The 26,686-nt window shown below is 42.4% G+C and overlaps 1 protein-coding gene across 3 annotated transcripts in view; it reads right to left on the bottom strand.

Moving 5' to 3' along the window:
* MDFIC (MyoD family inhibitor domain containing) overlaps window positions 1–24,223 on the bottom strand; it is a 59,859-nt gene extending 35,636 nt beyond the window's left edge. For 2 of the 3 annotated variants that reach the window (XR_006413983.1, XM_044423085.1), the window contains exons 1-3: window positions 24,010–24,223; window positions 23,511–23,673; window positions 13,009–13,140 (exon numbers count right to left, since the gene is read on the bottom strand). Coding sequence is in view for 2 of the 3 variants with exons in the window: in XM_044423085.1 (XP_044279020.1) it covers window positions 13,009–13,140; window positions 23,511–23,604 (226 nt within the window). In the remaining variant the exon portion in view is untranslated. Of the gene's footprint in view, window positions 1–13,008; window positions 13,141–23,510; window positions 23,674–24,009 lie in introns of those variants that run through there. The other variant, XM_044423086.1, reaches the window with a different exon arrangement.
* Window positions 24,224–26,686: the final 2,463 nt, after the last annotated feature.

Genomic DNA, 26,686 nt, shown 5'->3' with positions numbered 1-26,686 from the left:
GATTCTAAATAATGTTCCTTTTGCAGATGGCTAACATTTTTCAACCAAGAAGTAGTAAGTGTACATCCTAAGCGGTACAGTTTTGACAAAGCATCTAATTTTGTGTTGGAGCTGCTAAATATGGCTAATTGGATATATAATTATATAATTATTGCAGAAAATTGCAGACTACCACAACATCAGCTCACTCATTCCACAGTATTATTTCAGGTAGATTGTGGGCAGGTTCCTATTTCTTGTGCACTATACGGCTACCAACGCAAGGAAACTACTTTGAATTTCCACTGGAATTCTACTGAAATATACATCTTAGCTTAAAATGCAGTGTAATGTTTTGATAGATGTTCATCAAGATGTATTATCATTTGCTTGCAACTTAATATATTGCTTTCTGTAATTTACAGATAGAAGCTACAGAAAAGAACCAGAGAGAGGCAGGGAGAGAGAAACAGTAAAACAATTGGGTTTTGCTTTGCTGGAAGTTCAAATCTCTGGTCCCCATAGCCTAAAATATTTCAGATGGATAACTGCAGTGCAATCCTACACACACTAACCCCAAACAAATCACAGTTTTTCCACATGGAAAACTTCTTCTAGATTCAATGCACTTTAGGGTCACCTCTATTAATAGACCCAGAATATTTTGAATAGTTACAAGTTAGAAGAAAGTGCTCTTTCCTCAAATGTGAAATCCATATATATGAGTAATTCCTTCAAACAACAAGACTTAGTACATCACTGAAATATGCTATTACTGTTTTCCCATTCAAGTATGGTTCTTGCATTACAGGCACTTGAAATCATATAATTAGTCAATGAGTCAAAGTTCTGTGAATAATTAAAATCACCAGTTGCTAACATTCACTTGACTGGGTGAACAATTCTGGCACAAATTAGCCTGCTAAATTTTTACTGAGACCTCAGCAGAAACTATCCTAAGAAGGAATCTCCATCATTAAGAACCTATATGAGATGGAGATTTTATAAAAGGAAATCATCCTATTTGTAACCATCACATGATAAATATGATTGTATGAATCAGCCCTAAATGACTAGCTTTCAGATAACAATTCACCAGCCCTTGCAAACAGGCATATGGGAGAAACAACTGCTTCAGTTTCTTAAGCACTATAGGGCATTTTAAAATAACACACTATGCATTACCTTAAAAGGCATTTATTTTAAGTCTTTCTGGGTACAGTTAACTAAATTCCTCTTCTTACTGAATAGCAGGCTTATAAGACAGTAAAACAGATCCAGCACAAGTTTATCCTTTCCATATGGATGAAAATACCCCTTTCCAGAAAGAACCAGGTGGATGTTTAGTGAAGAGGATAAATTTGAAGCTGAAGTGATGGATGGCAGTGACCTTTCTATCTGTAAAACTTCAGCATATAATAGGCTATTTAATCTTGAGAACTGGATTATTATTAATCAATTATTCATGACAGTTTGAATATATGGGAGATGCTTCTTGTTTTCTTAAATATCACAAAGCTGAAGTCCTGTTTGAGCAACAGGAAGATTAAATCTGAACAAGTGTACAAGAGACTAGAATTTCCCATGCCTGCTGCTCCTTCAACTTATATAGCTTATTGCTATAGAATATCGAACAAACTGTACAGAATTAACTCCTACTATGAGAATTTGGCAGTAATATTATACTGAAACAAAGGATAAATGTCCAAGAAATTGCTGAAATTTGGCAGAAAAGGCTGTCATTCTTGGAATGTGAGTCATGGTATTAGAATCAGACAACTTCTTGCTTCAGAAAAAGGTTTTATTTCAATGCAAAATCATATAAAAGCCCAAATCTCATATTGAAATTATCAAATGCATACTGATATGGCAGTTTGTAGGATATAAAAACATAGCAGATGGAAAGTTCAATGACAACAGTAAACTGGCATTGCAGCTCTTTAGAAGCATGCCTACCATGTAAATTTTGCTTTCCTGATGTTTTTGAACTTGGATTATTTTTTAATGAATACTTGTTGCTGCTGCTGCTGTTCATTTCACTAATTATTATAGCAGTGTTAAATTATGTATGGTTCAATTCTATTTTAAGCCAACTTGGAACTCCTTTGAGAAAGATGTCCTTCCTTTTAAGAGATATTATGACCCTTTGACAGTGTCTAGAAGGCCATAGGAAGTTTCAGTTTCAAAGATTGCCCTCCTCACCCCTTGGAAGCAGCTGGGAAATATTGCACTTTGAAATAATCACTTTGCAGTAGGGGTAAAGTGGGTGCTCCAGCTGGCGCACTGGTGACACTCCAGCTTCCTCCTCCATCTGAAGGAGGAGCAGAGGTAGAGATCTCCCACCCAGCATAAAATCCTTATAACCAAATTCAGAGGTTTATGAGCATCCCCCCTGGATTGCAATCTAAGAAAAGTATGGTTAAGAATCGTAAATATATATATATATATATATATATATGACTTTTAAGAAACTCAAAATAAAACAAGGTAATTTTAAGTACAACTAAGTGCTAGCTGATGTTTAATAGAAGTTGCACTTTTTAAAAGTAATTGTAGAAAAAAAATTATGCCATCTATATGAATAATTTTACAAGGTCAGATGTATGGTATCCCAAGTTTTCAAAAACATAAAAAATAGAAACAGCATTTGTTAGCCACATACAATTCCTAATATTATAAGACCAGTGCAGTGGAAAAGTTATTTAGGAACTGTGTGCAGTTTCCAAGAAAATCAGGTGCAGCTCATGAGCAAATAAAGACATTTCACATTTCCATGCCACACAATGAAAAGGAGAACCCTGAAGAGGCATTATGTGAAATTGATATGCTTCACATCATACTTGACTTGAGTTGGCATGTCAACCAAACCCAGGTATCAGGAGTTGTTGAAACAACCATCAAACAAGCCTACATGAGACTGTAGGTTATTTGAGGGCCTGCTGTTCAGACTTACAACAAACCAGGCTGCCTGGAAGCTGACAACACAGCAAACCAAGGTGACCACTTTCCATAAGATGAAAAGGTTTGGATAGTGAAAATAGTACTGGCATCCATTGGGTCTGGGGGATCATGTGAACATGGTCATTGTCATTAACCCAAAGAATGTTAGGCAGAAGGTTTTCAAAGAACAGGGTGGATTAGACTAGACAGGAGCAACAAAATGCTAGCTCGCTTTGTAGGAAGGAAACCATGAACAGCCATTATGGAAAGACTGTCAGAAAGAGCAGTGGTAAGAGGAGAAAGGGGCACTATGAAGAGAAGAGAATCAGCATAAACAGGAGGAATTCTGCAGGTATGGAGATACTGGGGTGAGTAGCAAATACTTGTCTAAACTAGACCAAGCAGCTTACAAGGGAACTTTTAAAATGCCGTTTCCAGCTTCTGTTCACTCAGTCAATTTAAGGACTGCAGAAAATAGAGGGAGTACTTGTGACATATCAGCAAAGGCTGATCTGGCACCGTATTTTAATCATTAAAAAAGGAAATGCCAAGAGTTTAACAAAAACAAAGGAGCTAAACATTGTGGCTTTTTCTGACTGCCAAATACTCCACTATGTTGATCACCAGGATTAAATTCATCCATGATAATGTATTTGTGAACTGTCAGCAATGAAATAAGCCAAAGTTTACTATCTTGCTGCATCATTTAAGAACAGAGGGGGAGGGGAAGCATCTGGAAACATTTATAATGTGACAGTTTAACATGAAGCTGAAAATCTTAAAACAAATGCAGCAATATCTGAAACTGCAAATAGCTAAACAATCCATTGAGAAAACAATACAGTTTCTTAAAGTAGGAATAAAGAAGAAGCAAAGTTCCTGAGAAAGTTATAATGTATTTTATTCTTTGATTTAATACAGCAAGTAAGTTCTTTGGCAAGGTTCCTTATGTAAATTCTTGATTTTTAAACATTACTGTTTCAGTTTCTAACCCAAAATATTGATTTTTGACTGATTTCATCTTCTATGCAATACTGCAAATATGTATTTATTACAGAATATTAATGTAGTCTTGGAGAATCATTAGAATGACCTATTAAAGGAAAAATTCTGTGGGCTTGGACAGTATCAGCGGAGCCACAGATTATTTCAGATTTCCCGATCCAGGCTTAGAGACCATATTTCAACCCTGGGCCAGGAACCAGAGTGCCGACTCCCTGCCACTCCCAGTCAGCACAGAAAGAAAAGCAGGTTGCTTACCTGTAACTGATGTTCTTCGAGTGGCCATCTGTGCAGTCACACTATGGGGTACTGCACCTGCGCAGTGCCTTTGGCCGGAAGATTAATAGCTAATGGTTTTTGGCGGGAAGCTCCGCTCCCCCTCCCCCTTGTGGCCTCTAAAGAGCGGAGTGTCCGCCATTTTGTTCAGTCTTTGCGACCGAACGTACGGTATCTTAATAGAATTTTTTTTTTTTTTTGTCGGTACTGTAAAGGAGATGGTCGGTACCGAAGATGCCCTCTCTCATCGACACTGAGCTGTCGATGCATCCACTCACTGACACCGAGCGGGGCCGGCGGGCGGGTTGAGTGACTGCACAGATGGCCACTCGAAGAACATCAGTTACAGGTAAGCAAACTGCTTTTCTTCGTCGTGGCCTCTGTGCATCACACATATGGGTGGATTAACAAGTTTACCATCAAAGGAGGAGGGAAGGTGTCCTCATCGAAGGACGGAGGAGAGAACAGCTCTACCGAAGGAGCAGTCCCATCGAGCCCGAACATCGAGACGGTAATACTTGGCGAAAGTGCAGGGATTCGCCCAAGTAGCGGCTCTGCAGACGTCATCAATCGGAACCCCGGATGCGAATGCAGAAGATGTAGCAACAGCTCTAGCAGAATAGCCTCGAGGAACTGAGGGCAATTCGAGCTTAGCTAACTGATAACACAAGACAATAGTGTGGACTATCCATTTAGAAAGACTTTGTGGAGTGACTGGGTCGCCCTGATCTCTAGCTGAATATTTGATGAACAGTTTATTGGATCGCCGAATAGACTCCGTTTGCGATCGATAAAAGGCTAAACAATGCCAAACGTCGAGGGAGTGCAAGGATTTTTCCAAGGGATTCGACGGCAATGGAAAAAAGGCAGGCAGTACAATGTCTTGTCCTGTATGGAAAGGTGTAGAGACTTTGGGCAAGAAAGATGGGTCGAGACGTAAGACGACCTTTTCTCTGTGGAAGTTTAGATAAGGAGGGTCGACGCGGAGGGCACAAAGTTCATTGGCCCTCCGGGCTAACGTGACAGCTACAAGGAACGCCGTCTTCCAAGAAACTAATCGGAGATCCACAGTCGCCAATGGTTCAAAGGGGCCTTCATAAGGGCCTGTAGAACTACAGAAAGGCTCCACGTGGGCATAACCGGTCTAATTGATGGATTAAGAGTATACAGTTCTTTCAAAAATCTCTTGAGGATAGGATGAGAAAATAAGTCACGGTGGTAGGCTATTGCGGCCGTATACACTTTAATAGAAGACGACTTCAGTCCAGAGTGATGCAACTCCAGAAGGAACTGAAGAATTTGTTCGATTGATGACACAAGTGGGGAGAACGAATGAGACTCGGCGAAGGTGGAAAAATGTTTCCATTTAGCCGTATATGACTTCCTTGTGGACAGCTTTAGGGCACAGTTGATAATATGCTGAATCTCAGGGTGCAAGAGCGTTGGGTTCGAATTCAACGGGGCCTGTCTCGAACCGGATGGTACGGAGAGACTGTGGCAGTGAGAGGCACCTGCATGGTTGGATTTGAGAATCGGAACTGAAGTGGTCGAAGTAATCGTCAGTACCGATGGATTAGTAGAAGCTGTTGGATTCGAGGCTCTCGAATCCGTCGTCGGCCCCAATGGAAGGTCAATCATCGAATCCACCACACTGTCAGGTTCAATGAGAGCAAGTCCGGGTGACGAAGTGTGCCATCCATTTGCGTTATAAGATATGGAAGTGCTGGAAGATGAAGAAACTCCCTGCGGGAGATGTCGAGCAGTTTCGCAAACCACGCTTGACGTGGCCACCAAGGGACAACTAGTATCCCCGATGCACGGTCACTCACTATCTTTGCTATGACCCTCATCAGAAGAGGGATCGGAGGGAAAGCATAGAAGTTGATGTTGTCCCAAGGGATCATGAATGCGTCTCCTAGGGATGCTTGTCCGATTCCCGCTCTGGAACAGTAAGTCTCGCATACCCTGTTCCGTCGAGTAGCGAATAAGTCCACATCGGGGAACCCCCAGCGCCTGAAAAGGTGGTTGCGCATACGAGGATCCAGTTCCCACTTGTGAGAAGTGAAGATGTGTCTGCTGAGAAGATCCGCGTGCATGTTGTCTGTGCCAGCCAGATGAACGGCCATCAGAGTCCCAAATTCTCATAGAAAGCCTGGCTAAGGTCGGTGACTTCGTCCCTCCTTGCTTGTTCAGATAAAAAACGGTCGCTATATTGTCCGAAGTTATCTGAACGATCCGATGATGAAGGAGGTCTTCGAAAGAATGAAGGGCCCTGAAGACTGCCAGCAGCTCTAGGAAGTTGATATGATTCGTGGATTCTAGACGAGTCCACGTTCCCTGGGTAGACAGGCCAGAGCATATCGCCCCCCATCCTAGGAGAGACGCGTCAGTACCGAGAGTTATTGAAGGAGGTCGCGCCCTGAAGGGGACTCCCATCACGAGATTGATCGGTTTCAGCCACCAGCACAGGGAGTGGAGCACGGAAGATGGGATCCGAATCCGTTTCGACTGTGTGTCCCTTTGTGGATGATACACCTTGTTGAAGAATAGTTGTAGTGGGCGAAGCCGAAGTCTGGCATGTGAAACTATGGCAACTGAGGAGGCCATATACCCCAGGACCCTATGGATGGATCTCGCCGTAACTGTGCTCTCTCGTCGGATTCGATGGATATGGCGAGCGAGAGTCTACTGTCTGTCCTGAGAGAGGAAGGCTTTCTCCAACGTCGAATCCAAGCGGGCTCCAATGAAGGTGAGCGTCTGTGTCAGAAGAAGAGAAGATTTCTCTGTATTAATACGTAGGCCCAGACTATCTAGTAAGGTACGGGTTGTATGGATGGTGTCTAGGAGTCCTTCTCTGGATTGCGAGACCAACAGCCAGTCATCGAGGTATGGGTAAATTTGTATGCCCTGAAGGCGTAGGAAGGCACAGACAGGAGCCATGCATTTGGTAAAAACTCTCGGAGCCGTAGCCAGTCCAAAGGGGAGAAGTGTGAACTCATAAAGTGGTTTGCAACAGCAAAACGGAGGAAACGCCTGTAAGTTGGATGAATTGAAATATGAAAGTAGGCATCCTTCAGGTCCAGTGAGGCGAACCAATCCCCTCTCCTTAACAACGGCAAAATGTTTTGAAGGGTGGTCATACGAAACTTTCTCCGTATAATAAACTTATTCAAGTCCCGTAAATCCAAAATCGGACGTAGACCACCATCCTGCTTGGGGACCGTAAAGTATCTGGAATAGAATCCGTGAAGTCCGTCAGATGGAAATACTTGACGAATCGCTCCTTTAAGGAGAAGTTGATGTATTTCGTCGAGAAGTACCAGCGAACATGAAGTAGACCGGATCGGACTCGATGGAGGAATGATGTCGAATTCTATTCGATAGCCATGTTGAACGATGGATAATACCCACCGGTCAGATGTGATGGACTCCCAAATGGGGAGTCGGCTTCGGAGCCGATCCCCAGATGAGAGGGGGGTGGGTATTAGAGGAGCATGAGGAGTGGTTCACCAGTCCCATCAGCGCTGCCTCCGATCGTCGAAACGACGGCGGCCCTGTTGGAAGCGCTGTTGGGGCTGAGGGCGGCGGCGCTGTTGATGCTGTTGTTGCTGGCAATGTTGCGGCAGCTGTCTCTGTTGGTATGACTGCCTGTAGGATGGCCAATTCCAGGACCACTTACGTCTGCTATGTGACTGGATCTCCATCCTGCGTGCCGTCATTCTTGACTCGTGCAGTTTCTTGAGTTTGTGGTCAGTACGTAAATGGAAGAGCCCGGAACCATCAAAAGGCATCTCTTCTATTCGCCGCTTGGTTTCCTTTGGGAAATTACAATTCCGAAGCCATGCGTGTCTCCGGAGGGAAACGGCACCGACCAAGGCCTGGGAGTCAGTGTCCACATGGTGACGTGCCGTGGACAACTGCTGCACCGCGACCTGCATGGCTTCTTTGATTAGGACCTTCGCAAGGCCACCCTGGTGGTCTGGGAGGGTGGAGGCGACGTTGTGGAGGCGCTGCATAATAAAATATTGATATCGCGCCAACGTCGCCTCGTAGTTGGATATGCGAAGTCCTAAGCCCGAGGCAACATGGACTCGCCTGGCCAGGGAATCTATTTTCCGGCCCTCTTATCCCTCAGCGCCATATGTCCTCTCGCCTCTCTGCCTTGCGAGGATTCAACGACCGCCGAGTTTGGTTTCGGGTGCTTTAACAGGAAAGGGATGTCTTCTTCCCGGACCCTGTACATAGACTCATACCTCCTGGACGTTGGCTGAGGATGTGAAGGTAGATCCCAGGGCTGCGTCATCGCCTGCCGCAGGGTGGTTATAAGCGGCAGAACGATGGAGGTCGATTGCTCCCCGCAGATGACGTCGTAAAACTTGTCCGTCGACGGTCCCGGGTGCTGGGCAGCGACAATGTCCAGGGACTGGACAAGCCTCGACATCAGCTCCGCGAAGGAGACATGGGACTCACTGGGTGATGCAGGATCCTGGGATGTCACTACAACGTCCAGGGAGGTTGAGTCTACTTCAGAGTCATCCGAATCAGCACCGTAGTATGGTGGGGCAGAAGATGATGACTCCGCCGGCGAGAAGGAGCGGCTGCTTCCGCTTTGCAGGGATCGAGGTGGCACCCTCCTCGAATCCACTGACCGCGGTTGGTTGCAGGGCAGAGGTGAGGATCGCGCCCTGGGAGCAGGGTAGTACCCCACAGAGAGAGGGTCTCCCCGAGGTTGGTAGTAGAGACGATGCCAGCTCTCTGGGCGTTGCTCTACCGAGCGGCTCCTCCGATTCCCTGGTGGGGACAGGCCAGCTTCTGTCTCCAACGTCACCGTGGGCATCGGTGTCGGTGACCTTGCCCTAGGAGGGGAGTCCTGGATTTCCCCATCCGAAATAGACCCCCGTAGAGTTGGAAGGGGTGCAGGCGGGAGGTCGACCGCACATCGGGGAGACCCTTGAGGGGTAACCCCCATGGCCTCCTGAAGGATCGGTTCAGGCGGGGTCGGTATCGTAACCGCCACCAGTACCAAGGGTCCCATCAGCTCCGAGTACCGATGTCGGGGACGGTCTGTGGACTTAGCCTTCTTTGGAGGCTTAGAGGCCTTCTCCTTTCTGGCCTTCTTATGGCCTGCCGGCTTCTCTTCGGCATGCTTCCGCTTCTCATGCCTCTTTTTTGGTGAAGCAGAGGGGGCCACCGAAGCAGACGCACCTTCATCCGAAGGGCGTGAGGGTGGAGCGACAGAAGCAGAGCCAGGTTTTGGGATGGAGACAAAGGAGCCTCCGAAGCCGGTTCTTGTGGTTCTACCTAGCCTGCTTTGAGAAGGCTAGGCAATGAATGCACTTATCCATCCTATGCCCCTCTCCAAGGCAGAGGAGGCATAGGTTGTGCGGGTCAGTAGGTGCCATTTTTGACCTGCAGTCCGCACATTTGCAGAAAGCCACTCACTGCGCCATCGCAGAAGAAAAGAAGAAGAAGAGAGATAGTGCAGAGGGTAAGTATATATTTTTGGGTGTTTTTTTTTTTTTTTGATAGATCGAAGAAAGAAATAACAAGAGAAAAACAGAAGTGGAAACGAAGAAAGGGGAAAGTAGTATAAGGGCAATATATAAGGAGAGAACCAAGAATAGCCAAAGCGAAAGTCGAAAGCGGCACGAGGCACAGTGAACAGCGGTCGCAAAGACTGAACAAAATGGCGGACACTCCGCTCTTTATAGGCCACAAGGGGAGTGGGAGCGGAGCTTCCCGCCAAAAACCGTTAGCTATCAATCTTCCGGCCAAAGGCACTGCGCAGGCGCAGTACCCCATATGTGTGATGCACAGAGGCCACGACGAAGAACCATGCTGGATGCTCTCTAAGGTTAGGAAAGCAACCTTGGAGAGAGGGAAAAGGGGTGGTTCCATGCAGCCGAGAAGGAAGGCAACAAGAAAGCCTCAGTGTTTGAGGCTTATGATCTTCACAATAGGAACTGTGCAATTCTATGCAGGTTTAGACAGAAGGATAAGATACAGCAGCTAGAAGTAAGAAAGAATGGCTGGTTGAGAGGTGCTGGCAGCTCTAACACTTTTTCTGAGTTAACAGGCATAGGAATGGATCCGTAGAATACTATACTGCATGACAACATATAAGCAACCATATCAGTACAGAGACTCTGATTCATACGGGGGCGGTGTTAACAAATTTTGATTTCCTTCAGTTTTTTTGAACATTCAGTGCCAAAAGCAGAAGCACACATTAGCAGAAAGTTTCCCATGCATATTACAACATAAATCAGAACTAAAAACATTTGCTTTCCATAGCCTCTTAGGCTATCTGAGCTGCATCTGCAGGATAAAACTAGTGAATAGAATGGATATACTAAACCATAAAATGACAGTATTCAGTTACAGTTGTTCCCTGCAAACAGAGCAAAACTGTGAACACATAAGAAAATTGCTTTAATATCAGTGTTCACTGTTTTCATTTCTTCTTCTTGCATGAGTGCCACACACATAATACTCCAACAACAAAAAGTGATAAATTATCAAACTTGAAAGTTTCATTCTTGCAAGAAATGAATAAAGATCTTGAAGAAAAAGCTGCTGAAACAGTAAGGAAACACTAGTTAATCTCACTGTTATCTCTAATGTGAAACCCTCATACTCAAATGTTAACTATGTGCCCCATTCCTGATGGTTCCTCTGTCATGATTTTGTTTAATACCTCATCAGAAACAAGGGTTAGGGTTAGGAGTACTAAAGAGAAGGAACTTTTAATGCTGGCACCAGTTGTAGTCTTTTGGACACCAATTTTATTTTTCCATGTTTTCAGTGCTTCCATTTTAAAATTGCATTTGTGCATGTTTTATTGATTGCTACTGGCTTTTCCCTAGTTTTTAGTTTGGTTTCATTCTGTTTTGAAGTTAAGGTTTCTATATAATTTTATTATATTAATGGATTTTATAGTTTTAAATTTGCTCTGTGAAATACTTACAGAACTTCAGCTATTGGGCAGCATAGAAATTTAATAAATAAATGTAATGTATTCCTCTTATAACTTCTTAGTCAGTTTACAGTATAAATTGTAAATTGAAAAAAAATTAAAGCAAATTTAAAAATAAATGAACATAGAATTAAAACAGCAGCAGAGCACTAAACAAAATCTAAAAATCATAAAGCTACCAGTAAAATCTTAAATCTCAAAAGCACTTTAAAAATCAGCATCAAAAGAGTAGAAGTCTTAAACAAATACTTTTCGTTAGTGCCTTAAATGCCTAACCAATAGGGAGCCAGCCCCAAGGAGGCCTAAATGACTCATAAGGTGGGGGCACATGGAAAAGAGCCTTCTCAGGTTATCTTGAAGCCTGGACTTAGAACAGATGGAAGTCACATGAACTATACAGCCGCTAAATTCATGTTGAAAGAACTATGTCCCAATGATTAAATGTGTTTCGTATCCATATGTATGTATAGTTGTGCCCATACAGTTACTTGCATTGTGTGTATAAAAACATGTGCAGTACTTGCATCAGCATAGCAAAAATGAATAATCCTAACAAGTTTACAATAATGTATGTTAGTATTATCATTACCCCTTACAAATGGGAAGGGTAGACAGGCAGAAACCAAGAAATAGTGATCCTAGGCAAAACCACTCAGTGAAATCAGGATCCGTGGAGTTGCATTTGGACCTCTAGTTTGGGGATAACTTGCAGCCTGCCAATTGTTTTGGCCTAGCCAGCATAGACAACAGTGAGAGATAATGAGTTATAAGACAGAAACTCTGGCAGGCCACAAGTTGCCCACCCCTGCTGCAGCTCATAGTTATGCTATACTTAAACACTATGCTATTAAAATGAAGTAGCCCCAACAGATATGGGTGTGTGCATGCACATGCATGTATGTGCACATCATTTTGTGCACCAAACATATGCTCTTAGCTGCCAGACAAACAGAGAAGAAAATAATAAGCTTTTGAGTTTCTTTACTGTCCATTAGTTCTAAAATTTGTTCTCTTCTAGCTCTGTACATTCAAAGATTTTTTGGAACATTCTGATCATCTGTTTTCTTCCAAAGGATGACTTACTTACTGATATGTTGGCACAGGATTTTAAAATACAGTTGTAACTTAACAGTGCAATCCTTTGCAAATTTACTTGGAAGCACATCCTGCCATTTGCAGTGACACGTGTTCTAATGTACATGTCTACAGGACTGCAGCCTAACTCTAAGACTACGGTTCTATGTATGGGGTTTACAATTGTTCTGTAAATCAATTGGTCCATCACAAGTGCTCAGCATGCGTTGGATCCACTAGTGTCTTTTCCACACAGGGTAAGCTGAGTGTTCTGCACTTGCTATTACAAGTGAAATCGGTCCAAATATGTTGTTCTCCTTGTGCCAAAGCCTAGCCTAGCCTAGCCTCACCTTGCCTTGCTCACTCTCCCTCTCATTCTCTCTCTGCACCCCTCTATATCTGCATATATATTTATATTTACACACTAATTCTCAAGTTTGTTCAGTACTGTAGAAACTGCCATGAATTAATGAAAAACAGCAGTATGCGTCTTAAAATATGAATTACGCACAGAAGCTCTCTATGACATGGTAAAATGCGTGTTTACTCAAGTCATACAAACAGCCTGTTTATAACATGATATTTAATCTTTGACGATGAACACTGACAGAAATCATCCCTGGGAAGAAATTCCATTGACACACATATTATAGTTCAACATAAACACATTTGACACAGATTTCAGTAATTCAGCCGTCTGCATCCAGAGTATACTAAAAATGCAAGTCTAAACAGCAGCAATTAGTTCTGGAAATACTTACTTCTGATGAGGTCATCATCAGTGCAGTTTCCCCACACAGGCCGTTCTTGTGTGTCTGCTTGTATGCTTTGGTTACTGGAAGTTTCTGTTAGCTCTCTTGCTCCTACAGCTTCTCTGTCTCCCCCACATTCTTCTAAAAAACCAACAAGCAAGATTAAGCTATAGTCACCACTTTAGAAAGATTTGCTTTCATATTTATAGGCTACATGAATGGACATTCCTCAATGCATTTCCTTACAAATCATTAGCATGGCTTAAGGGGTAAGAGTTAAATAGAGGCCAAGAGATTATGGTTAAATACAACACCAAAGTGCTAATCTCTCAAACGTTTTAGAAAAAGATAAGTAATGCCACAATCTTATGCCCACTAGATGCTGACTAGACAGCAACAGGGAAGTGTGGAGTCCCAGCTCCACCCTTGAAAATGCCTTCTGAAGTCAGGGATGAAACTCCAATCTCACAGCAAACTCTGTCTCTTCACCCTCACAGTTGTTTTCCCCTCACTGTGCAGGAAAGAATAGAGGCGATCTTCATCTCCATGCTCCTTCTGCCCTTGATAAGGTACCCATAATCTCTTTGTTTGGAGGGCTATAGGTTTCCCCAACCCTGATGCTGGAAATGATTGACTGCACAAGGAGAAGGGTACGGCAGAGGAAGAGGTGGCTAGATGGAGTAACTGAGCTTGGGTGGACTCCGAGGGATGGTGGAGGATGGGAAGGCCTGGGGGAATGTTGTCCATGGGGTTGTAATGGGTTGGGCACGTCTTTGGGACTAACAACAACAGGCTGCCCCAATGGATTGTGTCATAATGCCTACAGAATTTAAGAAATTTACAGCCCCCTTTTCTTCACTGAGTCACAAGATGTAGAACACAGATATACTAAGAAGGAACAGGACCTTAGATTTTTCTCCTATTCTTAACCAAAACAGATCTTATGTTAGATCCATGCCCAGCAGCTACATGTTTTAATTTTTTACTCTAGAATGGATACTAGACTGAACTATAGCATGAGCAGGGGTTATGGAGGCATTTAGGGGGACCTTGCATCTACTGCATGGTAAAAGAATAAACAAAAAGTTGCCACTGCCAGACCTAGATTTAAAGTAACCTCTGTTTTGGCCCTGTGATCCTAAATGGACTACCTTACAATTAAGCTATTGAAATACATATTCTGACATGTATTTCTGCAGGCTTCATTTCCATCTGAAGCTACTTTTATGTAGCAGCTCTCTTGACCCTTCCCATCACCAAACCTAGTGCATGAATCCTCCTAATATTTCTTTGCCGCACACATGAAAAGGAACTGCTGCTTCTCTATTCTGGTCGACAAAACACAGTCTACAGACAAATTCCAAAAATGCAGCAAACCAATAGACCACTGGAAAATGTGGACTATTTGGATAACTTGGCTTATTTAAACTGTCTTAATGACATGTCCTTCTCCTTTAAGGAACTTCAATCTCCATATCAAGCCTTTTCATACAATATACTTTTTATTTTTTAATCACTTAAATGTTATTCATTCTTTGCATGAGGAAGTGCCTCTTACATAGTTTCCCTTTCTTTTGGTCATTCCAGTTGCCCGAACTCTTGATGTTTTTCACATGAGTCATATTCCAAAACTTCTAGAGTGGTAGCACTGTCATGCTGTTGCATCAAATGAATCCTCCTAACATCACGGAAGAATACTGCATGATTACACAATATTTTGCTGGTACCTTTTTTTTTTTTTTTTTGCTGCGTTGATACACTCCATGCAATTTGGCATTTGTGTTTTAAAACTGTGAAAGATTTTGCATACTTTGACTCAGAGAAATTACAGTCAAGAAATTAGAAGAGGATTGAGATTTGGAAGGAATAAAGGAACTAAAACAGATCAACACAAGTTAAGGACATTTCATGGGTGACCAAGGCCAAGATCATCCATACTATTGTATTCTCAGTTGCTATGGATGGGTGTGAAAGATGGACGGTGAAGAAAGCTGACAGGAAAAAAAATATGTGTTCAGAAATGGTGCTGTAGGAGAGCTTTACTAATACCCTGCACTGACTGAAAGATGAACAAGTGGGTCCTAGATCAAATCAAGTTAGAAATTGATTTGAAGCAAAAAGTTGCCAGACTAAGAACATCTTAAGAAAGGAAGACTCCCTGGAGAAGACAATCATGCTAGGGAAAGTCAAAGGCATAAGACGAAAAGGAAGACCAACCATAAGACAGACTAACTCCATAAAGTAGCCATAGCCTTGTGTTGAGAAGGGCTGTGAAGGACAGGACATTTTGAAGGGCATTCATTTACAGAGTTGCAATAAGGTAGAGATGACTTGATGGAACACAGCAGTGTTTCAAACAATGCTGGATGCTGCTATAAACTAAGGAATAAGTAGCACACGAAATCAGCTTGCTGAAAGGATAAACCAATGACCATGTTCTGATATCACGATAATTCAAAATTGTTTGCAAATTGCAAAATTTGCATGGTTGAATGAGCAACCATATGAATGCATTCTGCTTAATCATTTCCACTTGGCTTCAGGATGACAGGTAGCAAAGATGGTAAGGCAGAACATGATAAAGGCATGTAAGATTATGCATGGTGTAGAGAATAAAAGCAGTGCAGCTTTTTTCATCTCTCATAATACTAGAACAAGAATAATCAATGAGGGCTAATGGTGGAAAATTCAGGACAAATGAAAGGAACATGGAACACAGATAAACTATGGAAGTTGCTGTCATAAGACACAAGGATGGCTTGGGCATCTTTAAGGAAGCTTCAAACAAATTTATCAAGGGTAAGACTGCTAGTGATCATGTCCATATAATACCTCAAGTGTTTGAATAATGGAATCAGGGAACAGTAGAGTTGGAAGGGACCAAGAAGGCCATCTGGCCCTACCCCCTGCGCAATGCAGGACACTGATGTTAAACCATTCCTCTTGGATGGCTGTCCAGCTGCATTTTGAATGCCTCTAGTGTGAGAGAGCTCACAACCTTCCTAGATACCATTTGCAGAGGAATATGAATAGAAGGTGCTGTTGTACTCTTGACCTCCTAATCACTCTGGGAACTAACTGGACTAGATAGCTGCTTTGTCTGAACTGGAGTGGCTGTTCTTACAGTCACACAGGCCCCATGCAACAATTAAGCCTGAAAAATGTTTCCACCTGGAATCCAAAGGAGTTTTGTCCCAGATTAATTACCAGGCAGAGGGTGATTTTCATAGAGATAAAAGCAAAGAAATGGGTTAACTGTCCCCACCCCAGTTACACCCCCCCTCCATTATCAGTCTGCCCCACATGTTAATTAAGCTTGAAATGCCTTCCACTAGTTCCAATGGGAAAATTTTCTCAAGCCTGAATTACCATATGGAGAAGGAGAAGCCAGGAAAGCAGATCCTCATGCAGAAGGTTCTCTGGTAATGCTATAATGCTTTAGGATACTATATCTTTTACCGGGGAAAAAGGTGTTACATTTACACAAACACTTTGCCCTCTGAAAACTGATCATAAACAATGTGAAAGCAAGAGGTTGAGGCTCATACCAAATAGGTACACCACACAATATATGTAAACACACAGATTTGGAACTTTCATATTAAGAAAAAAACTGCTGGATGTATTTACTTACACATATTCAAAGATGTCATGAATATGATCACATCAGAGTCCTTGAGGAAACAATTCCTGAAACACAACCAACTTCTAAAGAGAAGTTGATCTTATGGAGATTATATAAACACCCCTAAACTCAGCTACCTAAGTATAAAACTGGCAAACATAATTAAAGGGAAAGCATTATTTGCTTAAAATATCTGAATTTAAGAAGTACATTTCAGATATTTTGGTAGCCTTGATATTAAATGCTTGGGCTCCAATTCAGGCATGCATATGTTCACAAAAGAGCTGTGAATAGTGCCAGAGATTTCACTTAGCAGTTCTACAGCAGCTGTCAGTAGCACATAAGAGGCAAGCAGTATTTTAACCAGAGAAGCTGCTTGCCTTTTCTGCACTGAGACAATACTATTCAATTATTCTTATAATAAACTTCAGACCAAGTTTGGATGCCACCACCCTTCAGTAGACTTCAGGTTCTAACTGCAAAAGATCCATGATCCAAAACTAAAACTAAGAACTACATGCTCTGAGCAAAAACTAAATGCTAAAACAACAGTTTAGCTTTGACTTAAGAAAGAATATCATTACCACATGAGCATTAATACTTGTAAATGAAATTACTGAATTATAGAAGTGTCTCTCAGTGACATTAACACTTTAAGCATTCCAGAAATTTTCCATTTTCTTAGTTGATACTAATACATTCATGGCTATGTTAGAATCAAGATGAATACAAGATAATTACAGAGAATTGTCAGAAAGGATGACTCATCACTCCGAAAAGTAGTACTTAATAAATCTGAGAAACCAGTAAAGGGAGGGGAAATCTTATTACTCATAATAGTAAAACCAGTAAGTGTTCTACATGTTCTTAGAAACTGTGAAACTTCAAGTTTTAATCATATCAATTGGCTGATATTTCTATTAAAGCACAACAGAGGCAAAAATGCCACATTTTAAACTCAGGAAATATTCTCTGCCTGAAGCATATCTCTCATTACAAGAGACTGTTGCTATTCTAAATTAGGGTACTATATTTGCATTTATTCTCTATTTCCACAAAATTCCCATGTTCACCCACATAAAGTTACAAACTGATTTACTTGGTGAATAAGTTTCCTTAGAAAACTGAGAAATCCAGTTACCTGTTAATTCTTTATATTACACCCATCCCCTTTAATTTATCTTCTAGGATACTCTGAGCTTGCAACAGACTAAAGAGCCCAAGCTGAGAGTCTGAAGGTCAAACTAAACTTTCAGATTATTTATGTTGGTGCAAGTATGTGTTGTACTCTGCATGGGGATTTATGATCCCCTTTCCTTTTTTGTTCCAAAATTCCAGGAGTCACCTGAAGAGATGTTTTAAAGCCTTTCTTGATTCCACAAGGAAAGGGATTATAGGACAAAAACTGGATGAAGAAGCTAAAATCCCGCTTTGCTGGAAAGCCACAGTTCTGACCCTAATCACAGTCATGTGTACTTACAATAAAATAAATAACACATAGCTCTGCTATGATGGATCTGAGTGGCACTTTCAGGAAGCTGCAAGACTGGCACAGGGTGGACATGGGAAACGGCCTCTGAATAAAGATGTAGGTAAACAGCAGAAATAGAGATAAATACAATAGCATCACCATACTTATTTGGTTTGGTTTTCCAAATTAAGATTCGGTGCAAATTCAAATCAGCACTTAGGAAGTGGAAGAACCAGTTATGCAATGACTCAGCCCATCTCTTCCTCTTTGGAATGCAATTCAATATCTCCTCCCACACTATCAGTTCACAGTGTAGATAGGCTATTATTTCTCAGCCCAAACTTGGCAGATATTACTGGCTCCTGTTAGTTTCCTTTTACAGAGATAACACAACTGATGACTTGGCCTGAGAGAGCCCAGTGATGAGCAGAAGGCAGAATAAGATCTAGTAGTGGGGTCTCTGAGAAATTTGCAATAGATCAGCAAGATTGTCAGGCTCCCAATTGTCTAACAATAGCAACAACTAAAAAGTTTTGCACCTATGTTTCTGTCCCAAATTAGGCTACTGGAGGTTAGAGAGTGAGAAAACATGAAAGAAAACCAGGAACTGATTCTTATGAGAAAATTTGAAGGAGCTTGCAAGCTCTGCTCTGTTACCAATAGCAAATTCCTAAATAGAATATGCACTACTCTGTTCCTTAATTCTGAGCATCTGTCCACCTGCCTTAGCCACTATTCAGCACCTGGCTAATTGGTGCTCTTCAGAAATAATGTAAATCCTGCAAAGTTCACTTCTGCTGTAGCTGACTGAATGGAAGTGACTGGGTGGGAATCCAATTTCCTTTAGAGAGAGACTAGATAGCCTGAATTATTCTTTCACCATTGCATATTAGGGTTTGTGTCCACCTGGCTAAGATAGTGGACCTGTCATCTTGCCCTCTGTTGCATACCTGAGCAGTTCCCACCGAGATATAAGTAAAAGGGATTTTCTTCCTTGCTTGTGAGTGCATTGGCGGTTTAATTAATTAATGTTTGTTATTTAAACTGGTATGTATAGGAATAGCTATCTAATTGCATGAAGTTTCACTTTTTTGTAATAATGGGTAAAATACTGTCCTGCAATGTTACTAAAATATAGCAGGTAGGAACTAGAATCAAATCCGTAAACATACTGTGATCAATAAGTCCCAGTGCAGTTTATCTATGGTGTAAGAAAGACATAGACTTGCATCTGGTTTTATATTGGCTGACTTTCTTTTATGGCAGAGGATGTGTAATTCTTATTCAATTGTATCCACTCTACATTTCTATTCTTGAGGAGAAAAAAGAAAATATATAATAAGCTAAAAACATAAATACAGCATAAGACAGTCAACATGATTAAAATGTCATTTTCAAAGGGTGCAGAAAATGAAAAGGTCTTTGCCTGGTGTTCAAAAGGCAGGCACCAGGGGAACCTTTCTGGCAAGAACATTCCACAGTTGAGGTGCCCTGAAAAACATGACACAATAGCCTTTGGCCATGTGCACAATACAGTGGTGACTGGTAGTTCAAATGACTCTAAACAACAAAATTGCTCTGAAGTTTGCATGATGCTTCTACATTCGAACTGCACGAGCAATGAAAAAATGTGGTCGCTGCATAAATGTCATCTGTTGTGCACCCAAGTCATCTCTCGCTGTGAAACATCCCTTGCGTAATGCTCGTGCAATACAGTAAATGCAGTTTTCATTTTATTATACAGTACATATTTACGTATCTTATTGTTTTCAAGTTTAAATTAATAATTTTGGCATGTGTTATTTTTACCTTAAATTGCTGTTTAAGTTTATTGAAATTTGTATTGTTTAGGGTCTGGGAACTGATTAATTCACTTTCCATTATTTCTAATGAGGAAAGTTGATTCAGACTTTAAACGATTCAGAGTTCGAATGGCCTCCTGAAATGAATGACATTTGAAGTAGGAGGCACATAGTCTAGGTGTGACTAAGCAGTTTGCACTTCTATGGGTTTTACATAATGAGACAACAATATGCTGATAGAAACAGGACAGCTGTTTCAGCCTATGAAACTCTGACCAGTTTCTTCTAAGATAAGGACACATGCTGACAAAGTGATATACTTTGGACTTTGCAACAATTCAGGGTTGTTTCAAACAAAGAAAGGGTAAGCAGATGAGCTGGTTCCTGCTACCCAACTGCCCTCTACACAATGGAGGAACATCTTCTATCCCTGGGTTACTTAGCTCCTCGCTCCTGCAGTACATAGGAGGCAGCATATTCAAGCAGTACATTGGAGGAGGCAGTTCCTACTTCATTCATGAGAACTCAGGAAATGCATGCCCCAGGATAATTGGGACATGAGAACCTGACAAACAAAGCCCTGTGAGGAGAGATTGAAAGGACTGGCCATGTTTAGCCTAAAAAAGAGAAGACTGGGAAGAGATATGATCATACTCTTCAAGTACTTTGATAGCCTTTCAATCTCTTCTCCATCATCCCAGAGTGCAGGACATGGACCTGTTCTCCATCATCCCAGAGTGAAGGACATGAATGATGGGCTCACGGTGCAGGAAGCCAGATTTTGGCTAGATATCAGGAAAAACTTCCTGGCTGTTAGAGCAGTAAGACAAAGGAACCAATTACCTAGGGATGTTGTAGGCTCTCCCATACTGGAGACATTCAAGATGCAACTGGACAGCCATCAGAGAGGAAGGTTTAATTTGGAATCCTGCACTGAGCAGGGGGTTGGATCAAGTAGCCTTCTGGCCCCTTCCAACCCTATTGTTCTATGATTCTGTGTGGCCACTATGTCCAAATTGGATCAAGAACAACTCTCTGTACGTCATTAACACAGAGAATACCCTATAGAAGAGCTGATGTTTGCAGAGATTTTAGTACTAAGTCACATGAAACAAGGAACAACACACTTTTTCCAGTAAAGCATATCATACAGCATTTAGTAAGGCCTGCATTGACCAGGAAATGGACAAACAAAAATTAACTGTGAAAAACAAAGGGAGGAACAGGAATTACCCACACATTCCAAAAAAATATGTACTAAAATATGAACTGTTGCAGAAGTTAGGGCAGCTGGCTTACTTTGCTACAGAATTACTTATAGCACAAATAAATCATTTGTGTGATGTAGAAGCAAATAATGTATTTTAAAATCAAGAAGGGACACAATAAAAACAATGAATGCAAAAATTCAAAACGGCAGCAGGAAAATAAAACATAGAAAATACCCCTTAGTAGAGAAAAATATGCATAATGCATAACACCACCACAAGTTAAAAGAAAGGAAGCCAACAGAAATAGCAGTGAAATCAAGTTTTGTCCCAGTATCTTAACGTTTACAGTTACAGGGCCCACAAAGCACTCTGGGAAAGACATTCTGATAGAATGATACCACCACCAATGAAAAAGGCCTGGTCCTGGAGGACATTCAGCAAACTTCCCCAAACAAGCCTTCAGCTATGAAACACAAGTGGAAGCATGAATGGAAGCAGAAGATCCTTCGGAGACCCTGATTCCAAGCCATTTAAAGAAGTCAACAACAGCACTTCAAACCAATTCAGAAAAAAATCAAACAGATAAAAAAGTACAAATGTAATAATATCAATATGCTCACAATGGCTAACACCAGACAATAACATGGGAGCAACATTTTGCATTTTTCAGATGCACTCTACCCTTGTAGAGTGTATCACTGTCCCTTGTAGAGTATATTACTGTAGAGCAGGCTGGAGAACATCAGAGCATGAATGACTATGGTGAGCCCCAAATTTGCCAGGAAGAGGTGCAGCTAGAGTACTAGACAAATCAGTAAAAGCATGCTTAGGGCATAACTACCCAGGACATTGTCTCTGCAGCCACAATCCAATAAAAGCTGCCCCCACAAGCACTACCCACAGCAACCGAAAAAGAGCAGTCATGGGCGGGGGGGGGGGGGCATTTCATCAAGACTACAGCTACACAGGGAAGGCTTACATCACTCTTTCCCATGAGCGATGGTCCCACCTGAAATTCCCCTTCTGTAACTGGGATTTAATTCTTAAAATACCATGATGTGGCTGCAAGCCATGCTACTAATTCTGGCCCATAATCATAGCCATAAAAAGTCAGTTGCAGTACTCTCTATTGCAGCTCTTTGTGCAATATATTGTGACATCTTTTTAACTTGGAAGTAAACCCCATTATGTTTGATGAGACTTACAGTGCACTGGTGTATAGGACTGAAGTTCTAGTCACACTTAAGTGGTAAACTATTGAGCAAACAGGGTCTGCATTGGGCTGTTATTTAGTTTCTGCATCTACTCTTTAACAGTGCAAGTTTACATAAAGCTACATGGAAAGGAAATTCAATTAATCACTTCCACAAGCAAGATAATTTATTATTATTATTTTACAGATATTTCTAGTAACTCAGATTCATTTGCAAGTTTAGGTTGTGGCTGCAACAATATCACCATGCATTTCTTTGGTCATCAAATAATATTTTGTAGCCATTAATATCCTTTAAATGAAAATTGCTGATTGTAAAAAATCAAGAAATGGCAGAACTACTATACACTAACTTAAAAATGAAAGACGGACCTAAACTTATTTTAATTTAGAGAGAAGGGAATCACCCCAAGGGGGATCCAGCACAGAGCACTTCAGATAAAGAAGAATGAATTCACATGGCAATTCTCCAATATCCCTTGCCTCCTTCAATCTTATGACAAGTTAACATAACAGGCAACGTTAAGCAACCCTTCACACACATTCTACTGCACAAACAGGAAATTAAAATGGGTTGGAGCAGCTACCTATGTAAACACTTGCAGATATGGGGCAGTGGGGGAAGATCAAGCAGCAACCCACTCCAAAACTTTGAAAGAACTGCAGCTGACTTGTAAGGTGAATGAGGCTGAGTACACATTACTTCTGCATTCTTCAGCCTGCTCAGGAATTTGGGAGGTGTGTCAAAAGCAAAGGGCCAGGAAAACAGGGCAATAAGAGTAGCGGTATCTTCCTGAATGCATCTAGTAAAATCTTACCCAACCTGGTGCCCTCCAGTTGTTTTGGACCACAATTCCCATCAGTCTCAGCCACCTGTCATAGATGAGACCTACTGTCCCAAACATCTGGAGAGCACCAGGTTGGGGAAGGTTTACCTAGTGTTTTGAACTGGAGAAGAAAAAGGAAGTGATGAGACACGAATGTATCATTTTGTGGCTGCTTTTAAGAACTCTCCCCTCCCCGACAGGAAGTGAAATGTGCCTGCATGTGTGTGTGTGGGGGGGTATGATATGGAGAAGGCAACCCCCATCCTCCACAAACCCCATGCATAAAGCCCAGTTACGGGTGTATCATTTCAGCTGTTCAGCCGTGTTTTCTGCGCTTCCAAAGAAACTTTGGAGCCACTTACCTCGAGGGAGTGAGATCAAAAGGCTGCTTTCTGCAGGAGCTGCACGCTCTGGCCCTTCAGGCCCCGGAGGAAGAGGTTCTCTCGCTTGGGACATCTGCCAGCTCTCTCCTCCAAGTAATAAAGAGCGTACACCTCCCCTTTCCACAGGGCTTAACACACGACCCTGGAGGAACAAACAAATGAAGCCTTTCAGGAGGATTCGCGTGCGCTGACGCACGCGCCGGTCTGGCTCGCCAGGAGATGCGCCGCCACCAAAGAAGCCTCAGCTCCGCAACCCGAGCAGGGCAGCGCCGCTCCGGCCTCCCTTCCCGCTTGCTAAAGCGTGACCCTCTTTGCGGTCGTTTTCGGATTTCGCCCCAACGGGCAGGCGAGGTAAAGAAAGAAGAGATCCCTGTCGAGGAAACCGCAAATAAAGCCCGAGCCTCGGGCCTCTGGAGGCACAAGAGGCGTGGAAAACACCCATTGCCTCCACGAAAACGCAAAACTTTGGCGCCCTTACCTTTGCATTTCCTCGGCGGGACGGGTCAGTAGAGCAAGTCTTGCCGCGCCGTGCCCGCTTGAGAGAAAGGGATGGGACGGGACGGACGGTCCAGAAGCTCTTCTCTGTGCAGCTACTTCCCCACCGTCTCCCTTCCGGGCGGCCACCTCCTCCTTCCCTCCCGCTAGCTCCTCTCGCAGCTGCAGCACTCCGCCCCCCAGGCAGCTTCTTGCCCGGGCCAGACGGAGCCTCCCAGAGCGGGAAGTCCCTTCAAACTTGGACGCAAGTTTCGCTCCCCACCCCGCCGCGCAAGCCCCAGGCTCGGCCTTGCTCGCGCCCGCCTCTCGCTGCTTTCCCGTTTCCGCAGAAAACTTTCAGGCTTGTGGCAGCAAAGAGTGACACTGCATCGTGGATGTGATGGGCCACAACAGACATTCCTTTCCAGCTGCCCTATTACTTTGACTCCGGAGGAGAAAGGCAATCCCGCCCGTAAGACCCCATCTCAGGGTCCCAGTATGGATCGGGGCCTTCTGCCCACATAACTAGAGCCAAAAACGGGGAGAGCACCGCTAGATACATGGATTTAAATCCATGTTTGTTTTCGCTCTAAAATGAGAATATCTGGGTCCTGCCTTAGGCCTAATCCCTATTTGAAAAGGGGTTTAACGTTAAGATTTTTCTATCAAAATAAAAATCACTTCTGGCGAGGATGGTGAATCACTCAGTAAATGCAAACGCGAATTTCTCTTGCTCTCAAAAAAAAAAAAAAAAAATCTGCAAAAGAGCAAAGGACTCCCAGCCAGAAGGGCCTTGAATCTTTCCCCAGGGTCACTTCTGCCACTTCTAGTCTCCAATCTACTGCACAGGGTTGTTGTGATGAGCAAGGGAGAGGAGGAGGCTTATGTGAGCCACTATGGGTCTCCTCAAAAATTAAAACAGACAGGATAGAAATGCAATGTAAAAATACAGAAGGGTAGCAGCTATCCTTACCCCTGTGCTCTTACCTGGTCTGTGCACTGCAGCAGGGAAGACTGGGTTATATCCAGTGTTAGTCCAACTTAAGTCACATTGCAGTGGCTCCACCTGAAGTGGTTAGAACCCATTGTGCCAGAGATGTGAGCAGCCACCTGCCTGTTCATCCTCTCCCACAGGGTGATGCCACCCTGAAAAAGAGCAACTGCTTCATCCTCTCACTTGTACTGTTCTTCAAACAGGACATGGTTGGACCCAACCTTCCAACCTCCTAAATAATCTTTCTTCTGATTCTGATTGTTCTGGAGACCACCCAGCAGCCTTTGAGAATCTGTGTCCAGAGCAGCCATCTTTCTCATTTCCAACACTATCCAGATAGGGATAGCCTGAATTACACTCTGGCACTGTCTTGTATAGATTACTTCGATGTACTTCATGTGGGTCTGCCATTGAAAACTGTTCAGTAGCATTGCTTGGGCAAAATGCAGCAGTTGGATTAATAGCAGACAAGATGGTCCAATCTGGGCCAGTTGCATTGTCTGTCCATCCATGTGAACTAATTCAAGGGGCAGGTTTTAACCTGTAAAGCCCCAGATGGCTTGGAACACTCCTCCCCTTCACAGTTTGCCCATACAGAATTACCAAGATCTGGGACTTGCCTCCAATTATCAAAGAGGAGGCCCAGGGGTAAAAAAAGGAAACAATGAGGAAAGAAATGATAAAAAGTCCTGAATGAAAAAAAAAGTTGTCCTTACATGTTTTGGAAATAACCTCTTTCAGGCAGAAAAAAATCATTTGGTAACAAGAGGATTATTTTTTTTGGCACCTGAAGGCAAAAACAAACCTTTTCATGGACCCTTGGAACTGTGTATCTTTTCTTCTTTGCATCCTTTTTTGCCTTTCTTTGATGGCCACCTCCAGGGGAGGTTCAGTTGGTGGCGGCAGGCAAGGACACTGGCCTTTTCAGTGGCAGCTCCCCAGATTTAGAACAAGCTTCCTACTGAGGCCTACCTGGTACCAACTTTGATATCTTTCGGATGACAGATTAAGACTATCGTCTATGACAGGGCATGTAATTGGTTTATATTTTCCTGGGGAATTACGTCAGCTGCTGAACAGATCTTTTGACTTAATTTGTGTAAGCTACTGTAGCTATTTAAAAGTTGATTTTATATTTGACTATTAAATTCCGTATGGTATTTTATTATTTTTTACTGTTATTGTGTCTTATATTTATCTGCAGTTGTGAACCACCCAGAGAGCTTTGGCTATTGGGCAGTATAGAAATAATAATAGTAATAATAATAATACTTTGTATCTTTACAGTGTTGAGTATCTTCCATAACACTTTCAATTAAATCCATTTTAATTATAGGTTATAGCACAATAAAATGTTCAAAAGTCAAAGGGGGTGGGGACTGAAAACTTATGCAAGACACTCCAATTTATTTGTTATGCCAACGCAGCCTTCTGTAAATATGTCAAAGTATAATGAATGACTAGTTAAAGCTTTGCTGTGCTGACATATCATTCACTTCATTCTATCATCTCTTCTCTTTTTACACAAGATGAATACTGTGGAAATTCAATGAAACTTACTTCAAATTAAATGAGTCTAGTTTGCAGGCATAATTACCATTGCTACTGCTATTAAACTAGTAGGTTTAAATCTTATTAGCTTAAGACACAAATTACATACTTCATTTTAACTGAGCAATGGCTGGTT

The sequence above is a fragment of the Varanus komodoensis genome, unplaced genomic scaffold (genome assembly GCF_004798865.1).
Source record: "Varanus komodoensis strain SLA01 unplaced genomic scaffold, ASM479886v1 scaffold13_1, whole genome shotgun sequence".
Taxonomy (NCBI): Eukaryota; Metazoa; Chordata; class Lepidosauria; order Squamata; family Varanidae; genus Varanus; species Varanus komodoensis.
The sequence above is the reverse complement of the archived record's forward strand: the minus strand, read 5'-3'. Positions and strand labels throughout refer to the sequence as shown.